At 40.3% G+C, this 24,208-nt stretch overlaps 1 protein-coding gene across 4 annotated transcripts in view; it reads right to left on the reverse strand.

Moving 5' to 3' along the window:
• Positions 1-24,208, reverse strand: part of SVEP1 (sushi, von Willebrand factor type A, EGF and pentraxin domain containing 1) — a 122,647-nt gene that overhangs the window by 24,401 nt on the left and 74,038 nt on the right. For all 4 annotated transcript variants that reach the window (XM_090132326.1, XM_031608351.2, XM_090132327.1 and 1 more), the window contains 15 exons: positions 23,562-23,763; positions 22,135-22,292; positions 20,849-21,050; positions 20,086-20,261; positions 18,846-18,970; positions 15,796-15,919; positions 15,096-15,266; positions 13,805-13,978; positions 11,417-11,536; positions 10,503-10,679; positions 9,650-9,734; positions 9,133-9,324; positions 7,366-7,533; positions 4,832-5,504; positions 895-3,674 (listed from right to left, as the gene is read on the reverse strand). In XM_090132326.1, coding sequence (XP_089988452.1) covers positions 895-3,674; positions 4,832-5,504; positions 7,366-7,533; positions 9,133-9,324; positions 9,650-9,734; positions 10,503-10,679; positions 11,417-11,536; positions 13,805-13,978; positions 15,096-15,266; positions 15,796-15,919; positions 18,846-18,970; positions 20,086-20,261; positions 20,849-21,050; positions 22,135-22,292; positions 23,562-23,763 — 5,527 coding nt within the window. The remainder of the gene's footprint in view (positions 1-894; positions 3,675-4,831; positions 5,505-7,365; positions 7,534-9,132; positions 9,325-9,649; positions 9,735-10,502; positions 10,680-11,416; positions 11,537-13,804; positions 13,979-15,095; positions 15,267-15,795; positions 15,920-18,845; positions 18,971-20,085; positions 20,262-20,848; positions 21,051-22,134; positions 22,293-23,561; positions 23,764-24,208) is intronic.

A 24,208-nucleotide genomic window follows, 5' to 3' on the forward strand; every position in this document is an offset into this window, starting at 1 on the left:
AAGTATCAGACTTCAACTGCTTCTTGTTGCTACAGCACCACAAGGGAAAATGAGTTGGTGAGTTTAATGCTTTGAGAATATTCAGTGCTTTAGTGCAGACCCTGTACTGCCCTTCCCTTTGCAAGGAGGGCTTTTGGTTAAATAATGACAGAATGACAAGAGCTCTTACAGCTTCTCAGTTTCTGACTGCTGAATACCCGATCTGCAACTTCCAGCAATTCTAAAGCTGATCTTACTTTCTTCTAAGGACAAACCAAGCCTTAAGCTTACCAAATGTTGCTTGCTTAGAAGTTCAAGGCTGGTTTGTTCTGTGCCACACGGTGATTCACTAAGATCAAATCAACTGGCCTGCAGAATCTGGCCAGCAGTGGACTTACTTGTAAGTGAACAAACACATCCCCTTCACCTTGTCTGTGAAAAAGAGTGTGCATCAAAAGCATTTACTGACAGTGCAGCGTTGCAATGTATTAGATGAGACTACAGGGGATAAGTCTCTCTGTATTGTTACAACATGAAACTGAAGCAGGAAGAATTAGTAAATGGGGTGCCAAAAGAGGAAAATAATTTTTTGCCTTGCTGACTGTTCTTGCTACCCACTAAGAAAAACTACATCTGCAGCGCAGTGTTTCAGAGGACAGGAAGAAGGCAGAGGAAAAAGGATCCAGCATGGTGGAAGAAATACCTTGCTGAAATACTCTGCTGGAGTTTTCTCTGTGGTCCAAGTAATATTTTGTATGTGCATGGGGATGTGGGCTTTATCTATTTACACAATGATAAAGCATACATTTTCTTCCAGGTCCTCTAAAAACTGACTAACTGAGGGTGCAAAAGGTTTCCATCTTCATTCTTTAATACAATGATTTTACAAAAATATCACGGCAACAGTGTTCTTACCTGTACTGGACCTTGCTCCCATAGGTATGAGTGCTCCCAAGAACCTCTGCATTTGGGACAGAAGGTGGTGGGCCACAGCTTAGCAGCTCACAGCTTGGATATGGCTTTTTCCAGACACCTGTCTCCACACAAGTTAGTTCTGGACTCCCCCGCATGACAAAACCTGTCAAGCAGGTATATATGACAGTGTTCTCATCTGCAGAGCTGCTCCCATTGATGAATGTGTTGGGGATGATGGGTGGGGAGCCACAGGAAATCTGCCCACAGCGAGGAAACCCAGCACTCCACCTGCCAGCTGTCTCACAGGTGATTTCAGAAGGCCCTAGCAGTTTAAAGCCCTCCAGGCATTGAAACTGGACACTTTTCCCACAGCTAAAATCTTCACCAAGAACGACCCCATTCTGAACCTGTGGTGCAGGACACTCACAGGGGAGACAAGATGGAAGGCTTCCACTCCAGGAGCCATTGGACAAGCACTGCCGTAAAGGATTACCATGCAGCTCATAGCCAGGAAAGCACACATACTGTGCATATTCCCCATAGGTAAAGTCCGAGCCATTCAGAAAGCCATGGGAGATGTCTTCAGGAGGTCCACAAATGACTGGCTCACAGTGTGGAGCTTCTGAATCCCAGTTACCGTCACTTTGACAGGTAAGTGTGGACACTCCTTGCAGATTATATCCTTCATTGCAGTGATACTGCACTTCTTTCCTAAATCCAAAATCTGAGCCACTCATTCTCCCGTTGGGAAGAGGCAGTGGCACAGGGCAGGTCACAGCTTTGCAAACTGGAGTAATTCCACTCCAGCTTCCATTTGTAAGGCAGACTCTACTCCTGTCTCCATCCAACACAAAACCTTCGTTGCAGCTATACTCTATATGCTTCTGGAATGTGTATTCCTCCCCAGTCACCTGACCATTCTCCAAAACCAGTGGTGGGCTGCAGGAAGCAGGAATACAAATTGGTTCACTACCATCCCACTTCTGGTTCTCGAGACATCTCCTCTCTGTGGGGCCATTTAACTGGTAGCCAGGATCACACTCATAGTAGACAACACTCCCGTAAGTGTAGTTTTCCCCTCTTACATTCCCATTCATAAGCTGTGTAGGTGAGCTGCATGTTATCGCTTTGCAGTGTGGAGCAGTGTTACTCCACTGTCGATTCTGTAAACACAGTCGTGTGTCAGAGCCAATAAGTGTGAATCCTGGCTTACAGGTATACTGCACCATGCTACCAGGAGTGTTTTCAGTAAAATGTAAAAATCCATTATCTGGTGGTGACAGCAAGGTGCACTCTATTGAAATGCAGGAGGGGGCAGTGCCATTCCAGGCCCCATCTTCTTGGCAAGCTAGAACAGGATTTCCCAAGAGCTCATAGCCAGAGTAACATGTGTATAAAATGATAGTTCCAAATAAGAAAGTTGTCAGCTGCATTGCACTGTTCTCCTTTGAAGAACTTTTGAAGTTCTTCAAATTGTCACCCAGTAATGTACGTGAAAGGGAGGGGCTCTCTGTCACACTCTCCATATTGGAATACTTTTCCCAATGTTTAACCTGCATGTACTCCCCAAAGTCAATGTGAGGAGGCAGGCCGCAGTCTGTTGGGAGGCATGTAGGAGTGGAGCTGGACCAGCCTGATTCTTCACAGGTCTGCATGGCAAGGCCAGACAACTGGAAGCCTGGCACACAGCTGTAAATAACCATGGCCCCATAGCTATAATCTGCACCCTCCACAAAACCATTCTCAATAGGCTGAGGGGGCTGGCAATTTATGGCTTTGCAGGAGGGAACATCTGTACTCCACTCTCCTGTCTCTAGACAGCTTAGTGTTTCCTCTCCTTGGAGCTGGAAACCTCTGTCACAGGAATACTTAACTGTCTGCCCGTAATGGAAGTTTGTGAATGAGTATCTGCCATTGAGGATCTTCTTTGGCCGTGGGCATTCAATAGGTTTGCAAACTGGTCTTCCTCCAAGCCACTGGCCATCTTCTCCACAGAGAATAGTTGTGTTTCCCACCAGTTCAAAACCTGGTTTACATGTATAGAGTGCTGTGCTGAGGAAGGTGAGGCCTTGCACATCAACAATGCCATTCTGAATTTCTTCTGGTTGGGGGCACTCCACAGGAATACACTCTGGCAATGGCATGCTCCATGAACCATCAGCCTGGCATCTGATAGTTGGCTCGCCCTTCAATAAAAACCCATCTACGCAGATATACTTCACAGTGCTACCAAAATAAAGGGATGAAGTCAAGGTGTCACTGAAGGGGACATACGGAGGTGCAGGACACTGTATAACTTTGCAGAAGGGAAAGGAATCATTCCACTGTTGAGAGGGCAGACATTTCAGTACAGAGGAGCCATGCAAGACATAACCTTCTTTGCAGGAGAACTGTACAACACCAACTTGATAAGTCACTTCCCTCAAAACGAGCTGATTTTCTGCCAAGGGTGGTTCTGGACATTTTGTTGGCACACATTTTGGGCTTTGCTTTTTGTTCCATTTCCCAGACTTCTGACACGTCCAAGAAACATCTCCAATCAGCTCATAGCCCTCTTCACAGAAAAACTCAACTTTGGAACCTGTATCAAAGGTTTCTCCCTTGGAGTAGCCATGCTGGATGGGTGGTGGTTTTCCACAGCTGAGGGGAACACAGCGAGGAGGTGATTCACTGTACCACTGTCGATTGGCTTGGCAAATAAATACTGAGCTCCCAACCAGATGGTAGCCGGACTCACACTGATAATTTGCCTGATTTTCAAAGAAGTGCCCGGTTGTTTCCTGTAAAAAAGATAAGACAGGGACATATCTGAAATATGGGGCAGGGGGAGTCTGATTGCTTTATTTTTGTTCTCTTGATCTAGCTTTTAGCTGAATTCCAGACAGCAGACAAGGCTGTCTGCAAAGAAATGAGTAAGAGATACAGCATGTCTTTCCTTAAATGATGCACTCTGCTGTCAGGAAATCTGAAAGCACCATCAAAAAGAGAAGAAAAAATTCAAGGGTTAGAGAGTGAATCTAGAAAATATTTCCTTCTGTGTTCTCCTCTCTTGACCAGTGAGACCAAAAGAAACATAAACTGAAAGACAGAAATATGTTGAGAAAAGCTGCCAGGAAATGGACTACTGTAGCTACAGTTCTTTAGCTTACGTGTGTACCCAAGGCTGAAATCTTCAGATGTACTACTATTAGGGGACTTTTGTAAGTGTCTCACGTGTAGTTGCAGAGTTTTCAGCAGGCAGCTGAGAAGTCTATCAAAGTTGCAGAGCTGAGAGTAAACCTGCCTAAGGAAGACACTACCAATTTATATGCATTAATTAGAGGATGTATATGTGTGGAAGGCCAAGCAGAAATTGTTGCTATTACTGCTAGACGTTCATATGGGAATTGGAATGCAAAAGCCCCAGTTCTTAGCAAATGTACACTCCCATGTGGCTAGACTTAAGGAAAGAGGATAAATGTTCAGGCGAATAATGCTAAAGAAATTCAAAGCTAAATTTTATGATAATGTTTCTGATCTTCCTTACCACAGTATTACCCTTAGCACAACACAGATTAAAGAGGTGTTACAGCTTTGAGTTTCCACAAGCTTTTTAGCCTTGGGCATTGTTGCAAAGCAATTCGATAGGGAAAGGACAACTTCTGACCTCAGCAAGGAAATATGCTTGCATCTAAAGCACACAGAGAAATTATCCCACACTTACTTATCTAATTCAAAGCAGATTCTTTTTCACAGCAGTAAAAAGAGTAAGGCTTATTATCTGGCAGTAGTACTTTATATACATCTCCAGATGACTAGGAAAGTCACTCAGACTAAACAAGTGAAGACTGAGATCTCAAGGAAATCAATTGAATTCCTTGAGAAAAAAACAGAATCAGTTATGAAGATGTATTCAATTTGCTGTGCTATTAGGCAGATGACAAAACAGATTTTTTACCTTAATAAAGCCATTCCCAAGTTGGGGTGGTTCTCCACAGGAAACTGGGTGGCATGTGGGCAAACTGCCACTCCAGCTGCCAGTCGCTTCACAGGTGCGCTTCTTTTCCCCCTTGATGTAGAACCCCTTGTTGCAGCTGTAGGCCACCACTGCTCCAAAGCTGTAGTTAGTCCCACTGGCATAGCCATTGCTAATGTTGGGAGGTTCTCCACAGCGAACTGGAATGCACTGGATGCTCAATGGAGAAGGATTCCAGATGCCTCCTCGAAGGCACTCAATCTTGGCCGAAGTATTTAAAACAAAGCCTTCCATGCACTTGAAGCTCACAATGGAGCCGGCTGGAAACCTGGCTTTACTGATGGACTCCAGGATACTGTATGAGACAGTGGATGGCTTTTCACAGAAATCAGCTATGCAGAAAGGCATCTTCTTGCCCTCTGGAGGCACCCACTTCCCTTCCGCATTGCAAAGCAGCTGAGAGTTATCAGCCAGGCTGTAGCCATCTGAGCAGAAGTAATAAGCTATATCTCCATAGAGGCGGTGGCCATTCTCTGGCGATGCATTTTCCACATGGGGTGGTTCATCACAGGACACTGCCAGGCACTGCTGGTGGCTCACACTCCACTTGCCACTAGCTAAGCACTCTATGGTTGCAGGACCAACTAAAGTGTAACTGTGGATAAGAAACCATATAGGAAGTCAATCAAACATTGTTAAATGCCACCTACATTTTCTTAAGCCCCCGCAGATATAGTTTGTTAGCACTCCAGAAAAGTGCTAACAGAAAAGGATCCACGATCCTTTACAACAGCTACCACCAACTTCAACTGGAAGACCTCAAAGCCAAACTCATCCATGGGTGAGATGTCACAATAACAAATATCCTAGAACACCTTGAGCAGAATACAACTCTCTTATCTGTCCATCTGATTCCTATTCCTTAACTTCCATTTTTACTGAAACTTTTCTACTGCAAATGAACAAATACCGCACTGGGACAGGGTATCCACTCCTCAAAGAAACTATTCCACCCAGAAATTATTTCTGTTTAGCAGAACTGAAGGGAGACAGGGATGAAAAGCCCGAAAAAAGTCTTGTGGTTTCCTGTATTAGATGCATCAATCTATTTTCACACTTGCAAATAATGAGAAGCTCTTTAGCAATCTACCTAGAAAAGGTGTTGCATGTAATGATTTTGTAAGATCTTAAAACTCCACTGTAAAAAACAATATAGAAACAAGTATTTTTAATATAATTTACAATGAAGTTCTGCAGTGTGATTACTCTTAGTGCAGTTACATTTCTTTACTCTGAATCTGGGATGCAGTAACAGGCATTATTCCATACTGCTCATCAATCTGCTCAAGCTTCTGCCGCTTAAAGATGTACATCTTATCTGTGATCATGTCTTTGCTCAGTTTTAAATTCTCTGTGGTGTCACTTACAGAAAGCAAATAAACAATACCTATCGGAAGGGTCCCAATAACTTCTTCCAGCTGCAGGCTGGAAACCAGTTGTTCAGATTTTATAGCAACTTCAATGAAAGTGCTTTGCCTTCTTTGTAGGGTTTGTTTTCAGAAAAAGACGCTATTATGTGCTAATTATTATTGATTCTATTCATTGCCACTTAGTTAGCAGTGACACTCCTTAAATGCTCTTATCCTATCCTATTACAAATACTTGCATACAAAAAAAGAAGCAGCTTTTTGAATCTTAATGCAATAAAAAAAAAAACAAAAAACAGAGGAAGCTTTATTTCAATGTCATTACAAATAATATTGCAAAGCTAGTTTAAAAGCAATATGCTGGTATATTAATCTACCATTTTGTCATCAACAAGAAGCACAAAATCCTCCAAATCACTTAGAGCCAAACCTTGTGAAAACTCCTCAGCTGTGCTCTGTCTTTTGGACAGAGCACTTTCAAAAAGTTCAGAAGGACTGCTTATGAGCTGTGAAGATATGCATGCGCATAGCTTCTTCCAGTATTTCAGGCCAGCATTACATTCATGCTACACCATCAAAATGGAGCCATGAAATTTGTTCTGAAAGGTCACTACACTGCACAGATGGAAATCAAAGAAAATAATGCACCTCAATAAACAGTTTTAAGTAACCAGAATTTAGAACACCAGAACACTTGCATTACTTCTCAAAACAAAACAATGCTCTTCTAAGTGTGATGAGATGGTGAATTCTTTACAGTCACAGCCTTGAGTTTACCAGAGAAGTACTACATCTAGCTCCAAGAAACTCATCTGTCCTGCTCTCTGAATTCTCTCCATTCTTCTTTTTCAAGATATATTCAGCTGCTGTGCAGCTGACTGCTTTAGGAAATGCCTTGGTGTCCCATACTAACCTGACAGCCCACAGTCTCCATCATATTTAAGTCCCAGGGAGGCAAGACAGAAGCAGTGACAAAGTAATTCATGAGCAATTATAAAGGACTTGTGAAGCAGCAGAGGAGAAAGCCTGTATGGCCTGCAACAGTTTTACTTGTCCTGAATATCAGTCCAGTAGTACTAAACTACATACCCTTCTTTGCATGTGTAAGAGACCGTGTTTCCAAAAGTAAAGTTATTTCCTTCTATCACTGCATCTTTGATGGCAGGAGGAGATCCACAAGAGACAATGTTGCAAGCTGGAGGTGTGCTGTTCCAGTTCCCTGAAGATGCACAGACAAGTACAGACGGTCCCTGAAGGCTGAGACACAAAAATCATTATTAAGACTGCTGCTTCAGGCTGTGTGAACAGAGAGAACATGAGGTGCTTTCCTTCTGATTTCCTGGCGCCAGCCAAGGAGACTTTGACTTCAGCAGAGTTCAGTATCTCACCTTCTATTCATGAAAACACAATGCTATCAGAAAACTGTTTTTCAGAATGCTCTGACATGAAAGCTGTTGGAATTATTTTGGGACCTCAATGTACTCTGCACACACACACTAAATTCTGCTGTAATTTTGACCATTTTTGAGCAATAAAGGCTCATGGGGTGTTTGAACAATTATTTAAGGTTGAAGCACCTTTCGTAAGAAGAGAGAGAACTGGGCTTGTTTATCTAGGAGAAGACTGTGGAGATACCTCACTGCAGCCTCCCAGTACTTAAAAAGGGGCTTATAAGCAAGAAGGAGACTGATTTTTTACATAGTAATGGGACAGAAGAGAATGCTTTTAAACTAAAAGAGAAGAGATTTAGGTTAGATGTTAGGTGGAAAGTTTTCACTGAGAAAATGGTGAGGCCTGGCACAGCTGCCCAGAGAAGCTGGAGTGCCTCATCCTGGAGGCATTCAAGGCCAAGTTGACTGGGGCCCTGGGCAGCCTGATCTGGTAGGTGGCAGCACTGCTTACAGCAGAGAGGTTGGAGCTGGGTGGGCTTTAAAGTTCCTTCCAAGCCATTCTGGGATTCTATGATTTTATGTTTCTCTGATGATCAAGCTGTATACCATCAACACTCTGCCTAACTTGAGACTGGCAACCTCACTCTAGACTGCGACCTGATTCACTCAGGTACTTAAACACTGTATTTACTCAGAAAACTGAGTGAATGGATTAAACATTTACCAGATGAGCATACCTCACATACCTGCCTGCATCTGGACAGGGGAATGCTTGCAGCAGGAAAAAGCAAAAAAATAATCAGACCTAGAGGTCCATATGAGGCCATATTTTGTCAAAGTACATCTGCTAGACACAAGCAAATATCAGGGACAGGCAGTAACTTGCAATTAACACAATTGCAATTAACCTTGAATACAACATGACTGTATTCATTTGTAATTGCAGTTTATTAGAAATGTGTTTACAATGTCTTTGATTACAAATGTAAAACAGAGTAAAAGACTACAATAAACAACTACTGCTGAGCTTTTGAGGAGTAAATGAATAACAGCAGATTATTTCACTAAAGGCACTTTAAAACTATACCAAACATAATACTGGATATGCTCCAAAGCCTATTAGGTGAATGATAATCTTTAAAGACAAATGAGAACCTCCAAAAATAATGAACTGATTTCCAAATATTCAATATATGTATTTGAGCTTAATGGTAAAATGAAAGGGTTGCATACATGCATACATATACGTGTGTGGCAGAATCTGAATGATCTAGACATAATTCAGTATGAAAAGCAGGAACTACTTCTGAGCTTTATAGAAGTCTTTTAGATTTTCTTTCAGTATTTTAACTTTCTGAGCAATCATCCCAGCCTTGTCTATTTCAGATGTAAGGAGATCTTCCAGCTATTTTTAAATTTGGAAGCATGCTGCCAAAATTTGTCTCAGGAATATTCCAGCATTTACCTGTATCCATTGTCACAACTGTATGATACAGATGAAAGGTAGGTTGTGCCAGTGACTGTGTATTTTCCATTGCTAATATCTTGTGGGCTAGGACATGTCACCACTTCACAGGAGGGGGGAGGGTGGTTCCAAACACCATTAGCAAGGCACATTATTTCCTTTTCACCTACTATGCTGTACCCATCTTTGCACCTGTATGAGAAAAAAAAGAGTTGCTATCAAACACAGAGCCTTTTATGAACTTTTATGGCCTCTAATTGGCTACCCCTTTCCTGCCTTTGTTGCTCATTTACTCTCATTTACCAGCTTTCTTGGCAGGGCACAGAAAATTAGTATGCAAGTAAACATTCAGCTTTGCTAGTGAACAGCCACAGTTGTAACCAAGTATCTTTTGTTCACTTAAAACCCAGCTCACTCCTCTCCACTTATTTTCAACACTTTCTGAATTCAGACATGCTCTTTCTGATTTGCTGCTAGATGCTCATTATTAATGGGACATCAAACATTAAATTCCTACCTGTATATCACCTTATTGCGGTATGTAAAATTTGAGCCCCAAATGGCACTGTTCTCTGGAATAATGGGACGACCACAGGATATAGCTTTAAAAAGATAGGATCACAAGAGAAGTTGATGCAAAACAAATTAAAAAAAAACAGAAAACCAGAATATTTATTTTCACTAAATAGGTTTGAAGAGATCTAAACCTCTTAGAGAAACTGCGTTCTTGGATAAGCTGTTGCTGACACTTAAGGCTCTTTATTTCTTTCAGCTTAATGGAGAGATTTGACTAACTGGAAATAGGTAGCTGGAACTGTTCCACATACCACACACTTTGCCATCAACAGAAATTCATCTTCACCTCCTCCTGAGGGCAAAATCTTTTTTTTTCCTTCATCACCCCTTCCTTTTACTGTTGCTTCACCTCATTAGTTCTGGTTTTCTAAAACAGTTTTTATAATTATGTCATGTATGTCTGTGTGCACCAGCCTGTTGCTTTTTACACTGAAACGCTGTTAATACTTTTTAAGACATTATTTTCACACAAGTTGCTAGAAAACAGGAGACTGGATGGAAAAGAAAAACATTTTTATAGCTTACATTAAGAAAAAGGTAATGAGATGAACCTACACCTTTGATACTTTGGAGGATCTGCAGAAGCATTCCACTGTGAATATGCAAACTGTCAGAAACTTTAGTTGGCACTTACATCTCTTAGGACAATAGAGACTTCAATCTTGTGATTCAAGACTGCTAGAAAAAAAATTCATTAGCTGTCATGGTCTCTGAAGTCTTTAAGCTACTACTCTTCCCCCTCTCATCTCTACACTGATGCACGTTACAATTGGCAGTTGCCTCATGAACTACACCTTCACAATATGGTATTGAGTGGCTCCACTCTCCAGACTCCGTGCATGTAAGTTTAGTCACTCCGGTCAGCTGAAACCCTTCTTCACAGGAAAAAGTTACTTGACTGCCAACACTGTACATGTCCCCATACATATGGCCATTTGCTGGATTTCCCGGATTTCGGCACTTCACTGGTTCTGAGGAAGATGAAAGAAAATTATTAATGACATCACTAAGTATGAGGTTTAATGAAAAGTTTTAGGAGATATTCCTGAGAATTTTCCAAAGGTGAGAAAGCAGAACACATGGAAAACACCCATAATCCAAATTCAAGCTTGCTTTTCCCTGTTCTCTCTGTTAAGTGACAGAAACTGAAGACTCATGCAAGTAAGCTAATCTTGATAAAGCACTCTGAGTGTAAGCACTCTGGCTGTTTGCATTCATTGTCAGAATCAAATAAATCTAGCTGTCATTTATCTCTCCATGAGAGAAAGCTCACTCCTGTGTGTCCAGTCCTCAACCTGAAATCAGATCAGTCATCTTTTATTCCAACCTATGCCACTGTGTTGTCATCTTTACTCAAAGCCACCTTGCTTAATGTTTCCATAGGCAACTCAACCACTATTCAAATGCCTAAATGCAAATATTTCTTTACTACACAGCTCTATTCCAAAAATTGGCACACACTGCCACCCCCAGCATATGTACTGCACGTGCAAGAGGGCATGTGTTTTGTAACAGAATCCAAATGACAATTCTGTCAATAATGGAGACACTTAATCACAGCCTTGTTTAGGCCAAAGTGATTAGATGCACAGAGCATGCTTCTCTTGTACCTCTCTACGATCAATTATTGGCAGCTGTCTTCCACAGCTGAAGACAGTGGCCTATAGAGAATTTTGGAAGACTAGCATAATGTTTTTCTTTCCCATACCTGCACATTTTTTACCATCTCCTGTGTAAGGTGGAATGCAAGTGCAAACGTAGGATCCATTTGTATTGAGACAGGATGCATGCTCATCACAGTCTGATCCAACAGCACATTCATCAACATCTACAAAAAAGAAACATATTAAAGATGTCTTTAGGATGGTATTTGTAACACACATTTGCTTCAAATTTCTGTTTCACTGTCAAAAGGAGTTGCTTTAATTAGCATAATTCAGTCACAGTTTTGATGCTTCAGCAAAAAGATTTCATTTTTAAATTAGTATTTATGTTTTCTAGGAAACTTACTATAAAATCTTGTAAAATGTGAGAAAACTGAAGAAAAATTCCTGTTAATCTTCAATCAATGCTTCCACGAAAGTGTTTTGTTTCAAAGCAGTGAAAGAACATTCAATGTAGGTCATGTGTTGTTGTTTAATAGTTCGGACAGATACTAAAAGGGTTCACTTTTGCATGAAACACTCACTTAGAAAGCCTTTACATCTCAAACTTCCCAAATGTTAAGACAGGAAAGCTTAGTCAATGGGTAAACATTCTGAACCATAAAACATCAGAAAAGACCCATCTGTGCTGAAGAGACTTACACCAGACCAAAAATGAGAAGTGTCTGTACCTGACAGGAAAGTTAAAATGAGTTCAAAATACATCAGTTATTATAACTAACTATTTATATCATAACAGTGCCTACAAATGCCCATTGATAATTTATGCTACATGTCACGTGGTACTGCACAGTAAAATATCCCTGAGCCCAAAATACTTCATATGAGATTTCAAATCTTGACTGAACAGAAGTGTTCATGGTGGGTCATAAACAGCAAAAGACAAATTTCAAAATATGTCAATGAAAAATAGTGGTGACAGAGATTATTCCTCCTATAAATCAGAGGACTATGAGATAGAACAGTTCTTCATTTCAAAATCCTTCTACAGGATAGATGCCGACCTTTGCCCACGTTGAGGCAAGAAAAAAAGTAGTACAGTTAAAAATACAAGATCTTCTGAATCAATGCATTAACTCCTCACTGCTGAAGGAGTCTGGCCAGCATGAAAGATCCCAACAGTGCTACGAAAATAAAGGGAGTTTCTTTCTGACATGCAGGATGTTAATGATTCATTAAAATCAAAGCTGTTGCCAATTACACAAGCATCAGGAGAATGCAAAATACTACCACAGCAGAACTTGAGTGATTGCTCCTCCTGTAGTTTCTTTTAAGACAAGAAAGACTGGAAGGACACTTGAGTCATCTGTAACAGAGCAAAAGAATATCCCAGGGCATAGGTGTATAGCTTGTGTCAGGCTTTGTTAGTGCCTGCCTTGAGAGTGAGTAAGAAAGGTAAAGGATGGCCCAGGGTTTTAATTTAATTTTTATTATTTTCATTTTTCACATCTATTCTTCAGTCTAGAAGTTGAAGTACAGGGAATTTCCTTTCCCAGAGTATTGTTCCTACTGCAGAGAGGCTGAACTATGTGGACAGCCGTGCAACATTTACTCTGAATCTGGCCACGTTTATGCCTTTGATTAAAGAGAGGAACAGCAGACTGGATGGTATGTTTAGAGAATTTTAGAGTCCCAAAGGACTAGATGCTATAAAACAAGATGGATCCTGCTCCAAAGAGAATTTTTGCAGGACTAGAAGACTGTTCACTTGACTTTTGCTCATTTTGACTGAAAAAAAACCCACACCTAAGTTTTGTAGCTGCATGTTTGGACAAAACAACCAGTCAAATCAAACATAAACATTGCCAGGTTATTACCCTGCAACCCATATTAAACATGAGTGAGGCAGTAGCAATTTGAGTACAGCCTGTCAGTGTATTCCAGTGGGGATCTGCTGGAGACATGGCCTTTCAAGAAGACACGTTTAGCCCTGCGTATGCAGCAGAGTGCTGGTCTCTCACCTTTCAGCCCCTAAATCTACATCTGGTACATCAGACCCAGCTGACTAGGAAGGAAGTTAAGATATGGCAACTATGTGAGCTGTGTTCATAACTGCACTCCCAGCCTACTCAGTGCTGCAGCTGCTTGCTGACAGGCATGCTGAGGAGCAGGGAAATGCAGAGTTCAGTAGCAGAGAATGCAAGGATTCCAAGACTAGAATCTGAAAGTAGTGAGGCTGGCAGTGTAATGCAGGTTTATTAGGTATGGATTATAGGGTTTGGGACTTACAACAGGATTGAGAAAGAAAGGTACCAGACTGGAGTCCTGGCTTGACACAATGCTGAGCACATGATTTCAAAAAAGTATTTTGGAATGTGATTTCTGAGATTCTGCCTAGCTTTCACAATTTCAGAATGAGACTGCATCCAAACCCAAGAGCACAGAAGTACAAGATGGCCAGTCCACACAGCAGTATGTATGGCATATCTCACCAAGGCATGATGGTGAAATGCTGCTCCAGCTCCCATTGTCCTTGCAGAACATCTCAAAGTCACCCAGCAAATAGTAGCCACTGTTGCACTGATAGGTAATGGTGCTGCCAGCAAAAAAGTCCTCAGCAGCATAACCACCATTCTCTAAAGGTGGAGGCACTCCACAGCTGATTCCTGCAGTGTGTGTGAAAAGAGGGGACAGATATTAGCAGAGCAGACACAAACTGACTTCAGAATGGTTTCACATGGGCCCAGAATTTTTCTGAAGTAGCCAACTGATTACAGGTAAAGAAGAGTCTTACTTTGTGGGCACTTGTCAGAGACTTTCCAGCTCCTGACATTCTGCTAGCTTTGGAGGAGAAATCTGTGACTAAGATCTCAGCAGATGTCTTTTTGTTCTCCTGATAATCAACAATCTTTAGTGGGCTTTAGGGAAAACGGAAAACTAAGCTTGTATGGAGGTTCCTGTTATTTCCCTTTACTGAAAAACAAGATCAATATTACTGCAATTGAACAGTACAAAATCAGCAGATTACTGCAAGGTCACAGTACTAAACTGAGATCACAGTGAGACTGGAGCTCCTGACATATATATAACCCTTAGCATCTCTTTGAGTGTAGTAAAAAAATCTCTCCAGATCCAAGCTGATTTATCACCAAATCTCTGATTAGTTTTGAGATCACGCATTAACTTACTTCTGGAGCTAATTTACTGTTCTGTTGAAAAGAGAAATACGGTCAGCTCCACCGTATGCAACTACAGTCACATGTACAGTCATAGAAGAACAGATAAAAGAAAAGAAGATAGGAGTATGCATGCAGCCTACTTTCCTAGAAGAAATTCCAAAAGTGTCTTCTAGAAGTGTCTTCTAAGTTCTGGCAGAAATATTTGTTGTCTTTAAAAGAAATTACTCTAGAATACACTAACACAAAGGATTTTATTTCAAACTAAACATTCTCAGTGACACTTGAAACTCGACATACTCTCTAGTATTTCCTGTGCATCTCCCACATTCCTGGTGCTATGGGGAAGGAAAGCTCAGAATATTTGCGGATCCAAGTGGACTCATCTCTGCCACAGTCATTAGAAACTGACTAAAAAAGAGCCAGAATCAGATCACAGTGTACTTCCTGCCCAGTAGAACTTGAGTTTAACTTTAAACATGTTTGTATATGCTGTAAAATGGATGGATCACATCATAGTTACAGGGATAAAGAGACCATGAATAGCATTAGGGCCCAAATAGAAGTCTCGGTTTCCTAATTCTGCCAGCCCACTGAGACAACTCACTTTCACAGCGTGGAAAGGGTCGCGTCCACTGTCCCATGTTAAGGCAGTGCTGAACAGAGTTTCCCACTATCTGGAAGCCTGGGTCACAGGAAAGGCTGACTTTTGACCCTGGCTTTAAATCAGATGAAGAGGCACGCAGATGTGGTACAGATCCTTGCAAAGATGGACAATCTGTGGACAAAATGCATGCGTACAGTAAGAGATATATCTATGTGCTGTTGGGAATACATTTCTTAACTGACTGCTTGATCCTGTGTAAGTTTATCCAGGAAAAAGTTTGAGAAATGTTACGCTAAGCAACTTGGATTCAGATAGTTTTGAAAATCATCAAAATACAACATAAGGAAAAGAATATGTAGGAAAAGAGTGAGAAGACAGAAGGTATTTTAATAATGTCCAATTACTTTTATAAGAAAAGACAAAGAAAACCTCCTTCTGACCAATCACCATCTTCACTCTTTCTCATCTCAATTCAGGAAGTAATAAATCTCTGTCAGAGATTCCAATGAACTTTTGTTACAAAACTGTGGAATTTGAGGAATGAAGGACTGAATGTTCCAACTGTTAAGTTTCAAAATAATTTATTCAAGGTTTGTAGGACACAGGCTGCAAACTAGCGTATTTAACCTCATAACATAGTCTTACAACATTGTTAAAAAAAAAAAAAAAAAAAAAGGGTTATAGAAAACAAAGTTCTAACCAGCACAAAATATACTCTTGTAATCTATCTTCACTCTTCCCACAACTCCTGGAAGGAAATCTGGCCAGGCTAGTACATTTCCTTTTTGGAGTTCTTCTGGACAGGATGTAGCCAGAGATTTTACCTACGGATTTAAAACAGTTGATTAGGTGATGTTTAAGGAATACGTAAAAGAAGAATATTATAAAAGAAAAATCTTCCATGTCTGCATGCAATATGAGAACAAATCATTGAATGAGTCATGTTACTCTTTCCTAGCACAAGAATTAATTGTTATTCTGTATTTACGAGCCAGCTAGCTGTGGATAGGCATCTGCAGAGGTAAGATCTAAAGGAATACTTGTCATGCAAGCAAAGTATAAAAAATTATTCCTTAAAAAAGTGCCAGTGAAAGACATGGGCTTTGAATTCACTCTGCATTACTTTTGCTCACTGTAAATCCAGGAGCAAAAAGGAAAGATAGTTCCAGAGTGTGACTGGGATTAAACTGTATTATTGCCACACAACTATCTATTACCTTTCTCCCTACCAGGGCAGAAGTAATAATATATTAGCCACAGTACTGCTGAAAAAAAACCACACAAGCCCTGAGGAGGTCAAATATGCAGTAGAAGGATAATGAAGGATTTCCTGTTCTTTTAAGATACTAAAGAGTGATCTCAAAAGATGATTATTCAATTCTGGAAAGATGATTATTCAATTAAGAGGGCATGTTAGTAATTAGGCTACTGAGACTACTTTGTATTCCTTGTCTCTGCTGTGCTGCTGGATTATTCCAGTAATTCTCTGTCAGTGAGAAACAAATGTTTTCTTTAGCACCATGAAAAAATGATTTAACAAGAGCAAAGATGAGCAGCCCTTTGGCCTGGGTACATGTCAGCACTGCCACCTAACCCACGTGGTGTAGCTTCAGGGCACAGCCAGTCCTGAAACCCCAGGTGTGCCCAGTTCTTGGTCAGTAGCTGGATTAACTGCCTTTGGCAGAAGGCCTGCTGGTTTCTGTCCAGTCTTGAGTGGATGAAACAGTGTATTATACTGCTTGTTTTTGTGAGAAGGGAGATGTGTCATGAACCTCATACTAAATTTTTCTCACATTAGTCCTGCCCTGAACGCCAGTTAGATTGATTAGTCTAGAGCAGGAGAGGACTGTTACCTGGACTATTAGTACAGAGCCCATTTCAAATATCTCACTTCAACAGTCTGCACTGATGGAAACAGCTAAGGACAAGGGCTGCAAAACATCTGCCAGGAATTGGCAGGAAGATTTTTCCAGTGTGCACCAAACAGATGTGGGATCAGCCCCTCAAAGTCATATGGTGGAGAATGCTGGGCAGGACGGGACCCCAATCATATGAAGATATATGAAGATATTTCTGCTGCTGTTCAGCAACAAAAAAATGCAAAATAAATGTGCATGTAGGTAAGCAACTAAAGCATACAAAGAAAAATCTTAAAGAACGGATTTAGCCTTTCTGTTATTCACAGCACAACATATCCATGTCACCCCACTTTCCTATATGGCAAAGAATAGAACAATAAGACTTACTGAATAACTCTAGCTATTCTGGTACAAAACTGGTTATAGCAGATAATGGTAGTGATCTAGTATCACAAGCTTTATAATGAATGAGGTAAAAACTTTAAAGGAAGATTATTTGGCTTAATTCCCCGTCAAGTTTCACATCTCTTCAGATAAGTAATACAGATACTACAAATGACAGGCAGGACTTTCTCCTTCATTATCGTTACATTGCATTTGAAGTAAATTTGAATTTTATCCAGCCTGTCAATAGCATTAAAGAGAGGTGGACACTGAGAAAGATTCAAAAAATCCCACTTAAACTCTTCACCAGCATGTCTTGTATAATCACACATATACTCGTTAGCTTCCTAACTTCTAGTGCAAAAAACCTTGAAGATTTGACTTGTCAACGCATAATACGGAGGTCTCAGTGGCCAAGAATAGCAGCAGATTAGTTCTGAACACAGCAGAAAGCAATAGTAGTAAAGAAAAGGACAAAGAAACAGTGATGACATTTGGATGCTGGAAGCAAAAATTTGGCTTCTTTTCTATTTCCTGCTCATTTCATTATTTTGGATCATGGGCAGAACAGAGTGATAAACCACCAAATAATGGTACAACTGTTAAAATCACATCAAGAGAAGAGTTGAAGTCCCCCCCTCTGAATTTGAATTTAGTCTTTCATATTCAAGTGTTACCAAGTGGTTCATAATTTCTATCTGACCTTTAGGTACAAAATACCACTGTCTCACAATAACAGAGATAACAGTATCCCTGCTGTGTGAACAGGTCAACAGCCAGAAAACCAAGAGAGCAATTATCCCCCCCCATCAGTACTTAATATATTCACAGTAAACATACCACAGTGAAAGTGCAGTTACAAACTGCAGAACTGTGAGATTGCAGTTGGATTTCAAGAAAAAATATTCACTTTATGGATAACCAAGCATTGAAACTCGCTCCTCTGAGAGGCTGTGAGATCACTGCCCATGGAGACATCTTTTGATCCACTGTGATTTTTTAACTCTGTGGAAGTTTAGTGCCAAATCTATATTTTGGTACCTGAGTATACGTAGCCTAATATTCAGTTCTACTGATCATCTAGACTCTTCCTGGGACTACAAAGCTCAAAGGTTTTTCACTGCATCTAATGCATTAACTGAAATTATGATGCCTCCCATGTTAAATTTTAATGTGGCTTTATAAACCAAGAGGAAGGAACTGGAACTGGCAAAACAAGTCCTGATATCATTTCACTGGGTTTTCTCTCTCTGCTAACAGGTTGCTTGCTTTTGTAAATGGCTTCTCCTTCAAAGCAACATAGTGCAGAAAAGCTCAGTCAAAACAGAAAGTTACTTTAGTGTTGTCTTTACTCTACCTATTCTTAAAGCTGCCCTACTTGCTACTCTAAGCTTATTACACTAAGACAAAACTTCATCAGGTCCCAGAGACCAGATCCTTGAATGCTTTTTCAAAGATCCATCCTGTGCTTTGATCACTATGCCCAAACACTGCAGAAAAGTCTCACCTGCTGTGGAGACAGGACACGGTCCCAGATATTGAGCTGACTTATGGAGCCAACAAAAGATTCAGCTGGATTGAATCCCTCTCCTTTCTGATCTTGCTCTTGTCCCAGCACAAGTGCACCACCACCTAATCTCAGAGAAGATTAGAACAGGGACAGAAAACAATATCTTAAAGCAGCAATCCCCACAGGAAGATTGAACAGTAAAGAAAAATTTTGCTACCCCATGTTATTAGGACTTTTACAGGACATACTGTTGGCTCTAGGACACAGTTTCTAGCCAGCACTTACTGTGAAATATATTACAGTGCAATGCAAAACACAGTTTTGAGCAGGAGGGGTACATTTCACAGTCACAGTTTGCACTTCCTGCCTTCAGGAAAGCCTAGATTAAATTTGAATCCAAACCCTGAGAAGCATACAGATTAGAACAGAATCAGCATTCCAACATGCTATATAAATTAAATTTTCTCACATAGATTATATGGATGTGCATTATGTAAGCAAAGAGTAATGGAGCCTACAAGTTTTAGGTCTTACCTCTGGAGATAACTTCTGAGTTATTGAAAAGTAGATGGACAAGCACAGTGTGCAAAGACTAACATGCTGCTTTTTTTTCTTTCTTTTTTCGTTTGGTATGGGAGTTTTTCAAAAGTTTGTAAATCCTGAAGGTAGTGGTATGAAAACAGTAGCAGAACCAAATCTTTTTGCATCAGTTTAATGTCAAGACATTCACAGCAATTTGATGCCAAAGTTATTCCTTTTCCTGTCTTCTGATAGTACAGGAAAGACTACTGACCACAGAAAACAATGAAATAGCAAAATCCATCTTGATAGGATGGAATACAAACATAACTTTAGGAAGACATTGGAGAGTAACAAATAGTAGAAGGATAATTTGATGAACTTTCAGCACACATTTCTACAGGAAATGTCAGTATACTTAAGCTTCTTGAGTGTAAAAATATTCTCTCAAAGCCGTTCCAAAAGCTGCTCAACATAGGCTCCTTTGTGGACTAAACTGTGCCAGCCTCAAAAGAAGCTATCTACTTCAGCACAGAAAAGTGTACTTGGTCTTCAGTAACACTGAAAGAACAATCTTCATGAACAAGAAGAGCAAAGGAGATCCTTGCCTAAATGTTGGTTAAAGCACAAAAACTATCATTTCTTTGCAGGAACAGAAAATTCTGCAGGAAAAACAAAAATTAGGCAACAGATCTGGAGTAACACAAAGAAAGCATACCAGGGATTTTTGAGCCAACAGAGAGCCCACTGCCTCCATCAGATAGCTTTCCATCAATGTACACTCTCCATGCCCCATCCATGCATGTCCATGTGACCGCAATGTGATGCCAGTTACCATCATTCACTGAAGGACAGTCTGTGATTCTCTCTTTTCCATTTACATACAGAACCCAACTGTGTAGAAGGAAGATGAAAGCAGACTCAATTGTATGCAGCAATTTGAAGAACATGGCCAGTCCCACATGACTCAAAGAAATGCTATTTGCTAAATGCATCTGTGTCATACAAGAAATCTCTCCAGAAACATTTGTACCTCCTAAGAGAACTACTATGATATGCATATTTCAGTGAAATATGTAATGTGTTCCTGTACTAAAACATGCTGATTCAAGTTATGGCTGCACGGTGCTTTCCTAAAGTTTTCACTCGGATCCTCTTTTGCCTTTGGCATCACATCCTGAATGCTAAGCTTCAATTTTTTACAATCGCTGTTTCAAGGTGTTATGTAAATGATGTAAATGTAGTTCCAGACAAAAAAATTCTGCTTCTTAAACTTCACTGTTTTCTTGTCGTTATACTTAGCAAGAAACGGAGGAAACGAAACAATGAGTAAACAAAACTATGAGGCAACTCCAGGTAAAGTCTGCATGCAGTTTTCTATCCCAAAAAAGGCAAAGCTGAGATTCAAGTCTATGCTGGCTATGTTTTCTTTATCAATTCAAGACATCTTGAAAGCTAAGAAAAGCAGAATAGTGGTTTACCCATTGTAGTCAGTCAGAAGAAATGCATTATCACTTCCATTTTCCACTGCATAAGAAATAGGAGTTCCGTAGTTGGTGGTGTCAGTGGATTTCATCCAGAATGTACATGTGATGTCACCAAGCGATGGAAGAACACCATCAAGCATAACGTACCCATAGATACCAGAGACTTCAAAATCAAGATTGAAACCAGAGGACTGTTCTGCAACAAAGACAAAAAGTTTTCAGAGCTACATTCCAGGAAACCCAGAAACGGTACTGAATGGATTCCAGTCAAGTGTTAGAAAATGGAACAGAACCCATCTACGAAAACTATTCCCTTGTTTATAAGAGTGAGAAAGAATGTATAGCAGTCAAGTCAAGCATCAGCCAGCATATAGCACTTTCTTTTACAATTGAAAATGCAGCTGATAATCTAATAAAGAATGAACAAGAACCTTGCACAGCACTGGATACGCTTTTCAGTCTCCTGACAATGAATTGACAGAGCCTTCTGCCATTCAACAATCCAAAAAGGTGTGATCACCTTGTGCCATTTCATGCACAGGAGTCAGTATACAAAAAGCAGCAAATGAACAAAAAGTTTTTTTTTTTCTTCCTGAACTGCAATACACTGCACTAGTGTAGAACGCTTCTGCGTTGCACATATTTAATGCAGAGTGGCATCCATTATCAGAATATTACATGCAAATATACCATCTGGAGCTCTCCTGAAAGCTAGCTGTTACTTAACTCAGGCATGGAATGTGGTCTAAAAGATTTGTATGTTCTCTGATATCTTTGCAGTATCAACATGATTTCTCATCTGCTGTTAAAAGATTCACCAGCTACTAGTAAACAGTACCACTTTCATGATTTGGCTAAAAGACAAATGGAGTCGAGTGTCATGGTTGTGTGGTGTAACTCCACTACTACTTTGGGAACTGCACCAAATGTGACACAATTTAGCTGACTGCAGGAAAGCTGATACCCTTAGAACTTCTAAAGCTCAGATTACTGGGCCCTCGTCACTACCTCTGTAATGCAAGTCCTGCAAGAAACAGAAGAAAAACAAAGACTCAAATACACAGAGTACATAGAAATTTCATTTGATGACTTAGTACATATGGTGTTATTTGCTTGCAATTGTATGTATTAATGCTGCAATTACAGAGGCCACTCAGCCTTTCAGAGTCCCACCACCCTATCTGCCTTCTGAGGAAGTGGTATGAAATCAGTTCAGCAAGTGCAAATTCTACCCAGAGATTCAGTCAAGCCACCTTTTTCTGACACTTATTCCTGTGTACCTGTTTCACACCTGCTGCCTGTAAAGCCAGGAGGACATTTACAAACGTACGAGTTCAGGGCATCCACACAGGTTGCATGGTTTAAGCAGGGGCTGGAGGCACAGTCATTGATGTTCACTTCACAGGTTAGTCCTGTGTACCCTGTCACACACAGACACCTATGGAGGAAAAGAGAACACACTTTAAATGTGGTTGCTGTAAAAAAAATTCCAGCCATAAGACATAATGTCTGCAAATGGGGAGGCCATGTACTGAAAAATGAGCAGAATGTATACTACAGAATAAATGTAGTTTTATTTTGTTTGATCCTTTTAAGTATGCTTGCATGCTATCAGCTGATAGGGCTGCAGCATGTTAGTTCTTAACAGGGATAATATAATTTTTAAATTCAATGTCTGCATTTCTTCACATGAAACTAGGAGAATTTATTGTTGGATTCCTATGAGTGAAGCATGCCTTCTCAAGTCTAGAGAATTACAGAACAGAGGTACCTGACCTTGCAGGCAGAGAAGTACTCTAAGGGAAAACAAGATATCCAAAAAACCCCAAAACTTCTGGGGTTTTGGGGAAGGAAGGGCTTGTAAAAGACAGACAATACTACCTGATTTGTCTCTTCACTGTGATCCACAACAGGACATTCTTGTCAGTATTATCTGGGATAGAGCTAACCTCCTTACCTTAACTTGTATGGTGACGTGTTTTGGATTGTTATGAAAATAGCTTTAGTGACTGCAGACCAATGCTTGAATAGAGTCAAGACTTCTCTGCTTCTCATTCTACCCTGCCAGCAGAATAATTTCAGAGGGGACACAGCCAAGACAGCTGACCAAAACTGACCAATGGGTTATCCTATATCCTATGACATCACGCTTAGAAATGAAGCTGGGATAAAGAAAGAGGAAGCATAGGAGCATTACAGAGTTATTTGTATTTCCAATAAACTATCATAGGATGAAGCTCTACTTTTCTGGAAATGGCTGAACATCTGCCTGTTATGGGAAGCAGTGAATGAATTCTTTACATTGCACTGCTCGCTTAAATAACTTTTGCCTTACCTATCAAACTGCCTTTACTTTAAACCACAAGTTTTCACACTGCTTCCTTTTGGATTCTCTTCCTTCTCTTCCCTAAGCAAACTGAGAGAGTGAGTCAGCAGCTGCACTGGGCTTAGCTGCCAGTGGCGATTAAACCACAATAAACCTCTCACTCAACCACTTTACAATCCTAACATTCTTACACATCAAGCTCTGCATATTTTCTTTGTTTTCTACCTTGGAATATAAAGTGGAGACACTAGGATCTATCTTCTTTGCTTTTAAAATCTCTCTTAGTGTGCATAAAGTGACCCCACTGAAACCTAAGACATGTAAAGCACCACAACAGACCCGACTTTCCACACTGTTTTATAACAATCATTTATTTTTCACCTGAAGCTGTTGATACCATCTCTGCATGTAGCCCCATTCCTACAGGGTCTGCTGAGACACTCATCGATGTTTCTTTCACACAAGACACCAGTAAAACCTGGGAGACACTTGCAGGAGAAACCTCCAACTCGATCTTCACAAAGAGCTCTGTTAAGACATGGGTTTGAAAGGCATTCATTGACCTCTGATTCACAGTGAGCACCTAGAAAGAAAAGAACAAAGTTTCAGCTGCATTTTTATTTAAGCTGAAAAAGGTCACCAAACCATTCCTGGTTTCTAAGTACTGTCACCTACTTTCTAGAAAACAGCAAATACTGGAGTGGCAGGACTGGTATTTATTCCACCATCTGAGGTAAACTGGGCAGAGAAATGTCACAAGAACTATCTTTGTAGTTGTAGAAATTAACGTTTACGTCAGCAATCTAAATGGATATTGCCTGCTGTATTAGTAATTTGTCTGAATCAGGAAATAATCAGAGTAACTATTTTGATCAACTAATGGAAGGCTGCTACAAAAGACATTAAGTTTGAACCCTAAATATAATAAGAAAAAGTGAAAAGTGAAAAAAAAATGACATTTTGTTCCTTGTCAAATTGAGGATTTCTGTTGAAATAGAGGATCTGTGTTACAAGATCTAAAGAATAAA

The sequence above is a fragment of the Phasianus colchicus genome, chromosome Z, assembly GCF_987193195.1.
Source record: "Phasianus colchicus chromosome Z, bPhaCol1.hap1.1, whole genome shotgun sequence".
NCBI classification, from domain to species: domain Eukaryota; kingdom Metazoa; phylum Chordata; class Aves; order Galliformes; family Phasianidae; genus Phasianus; species Phasianus colchicus.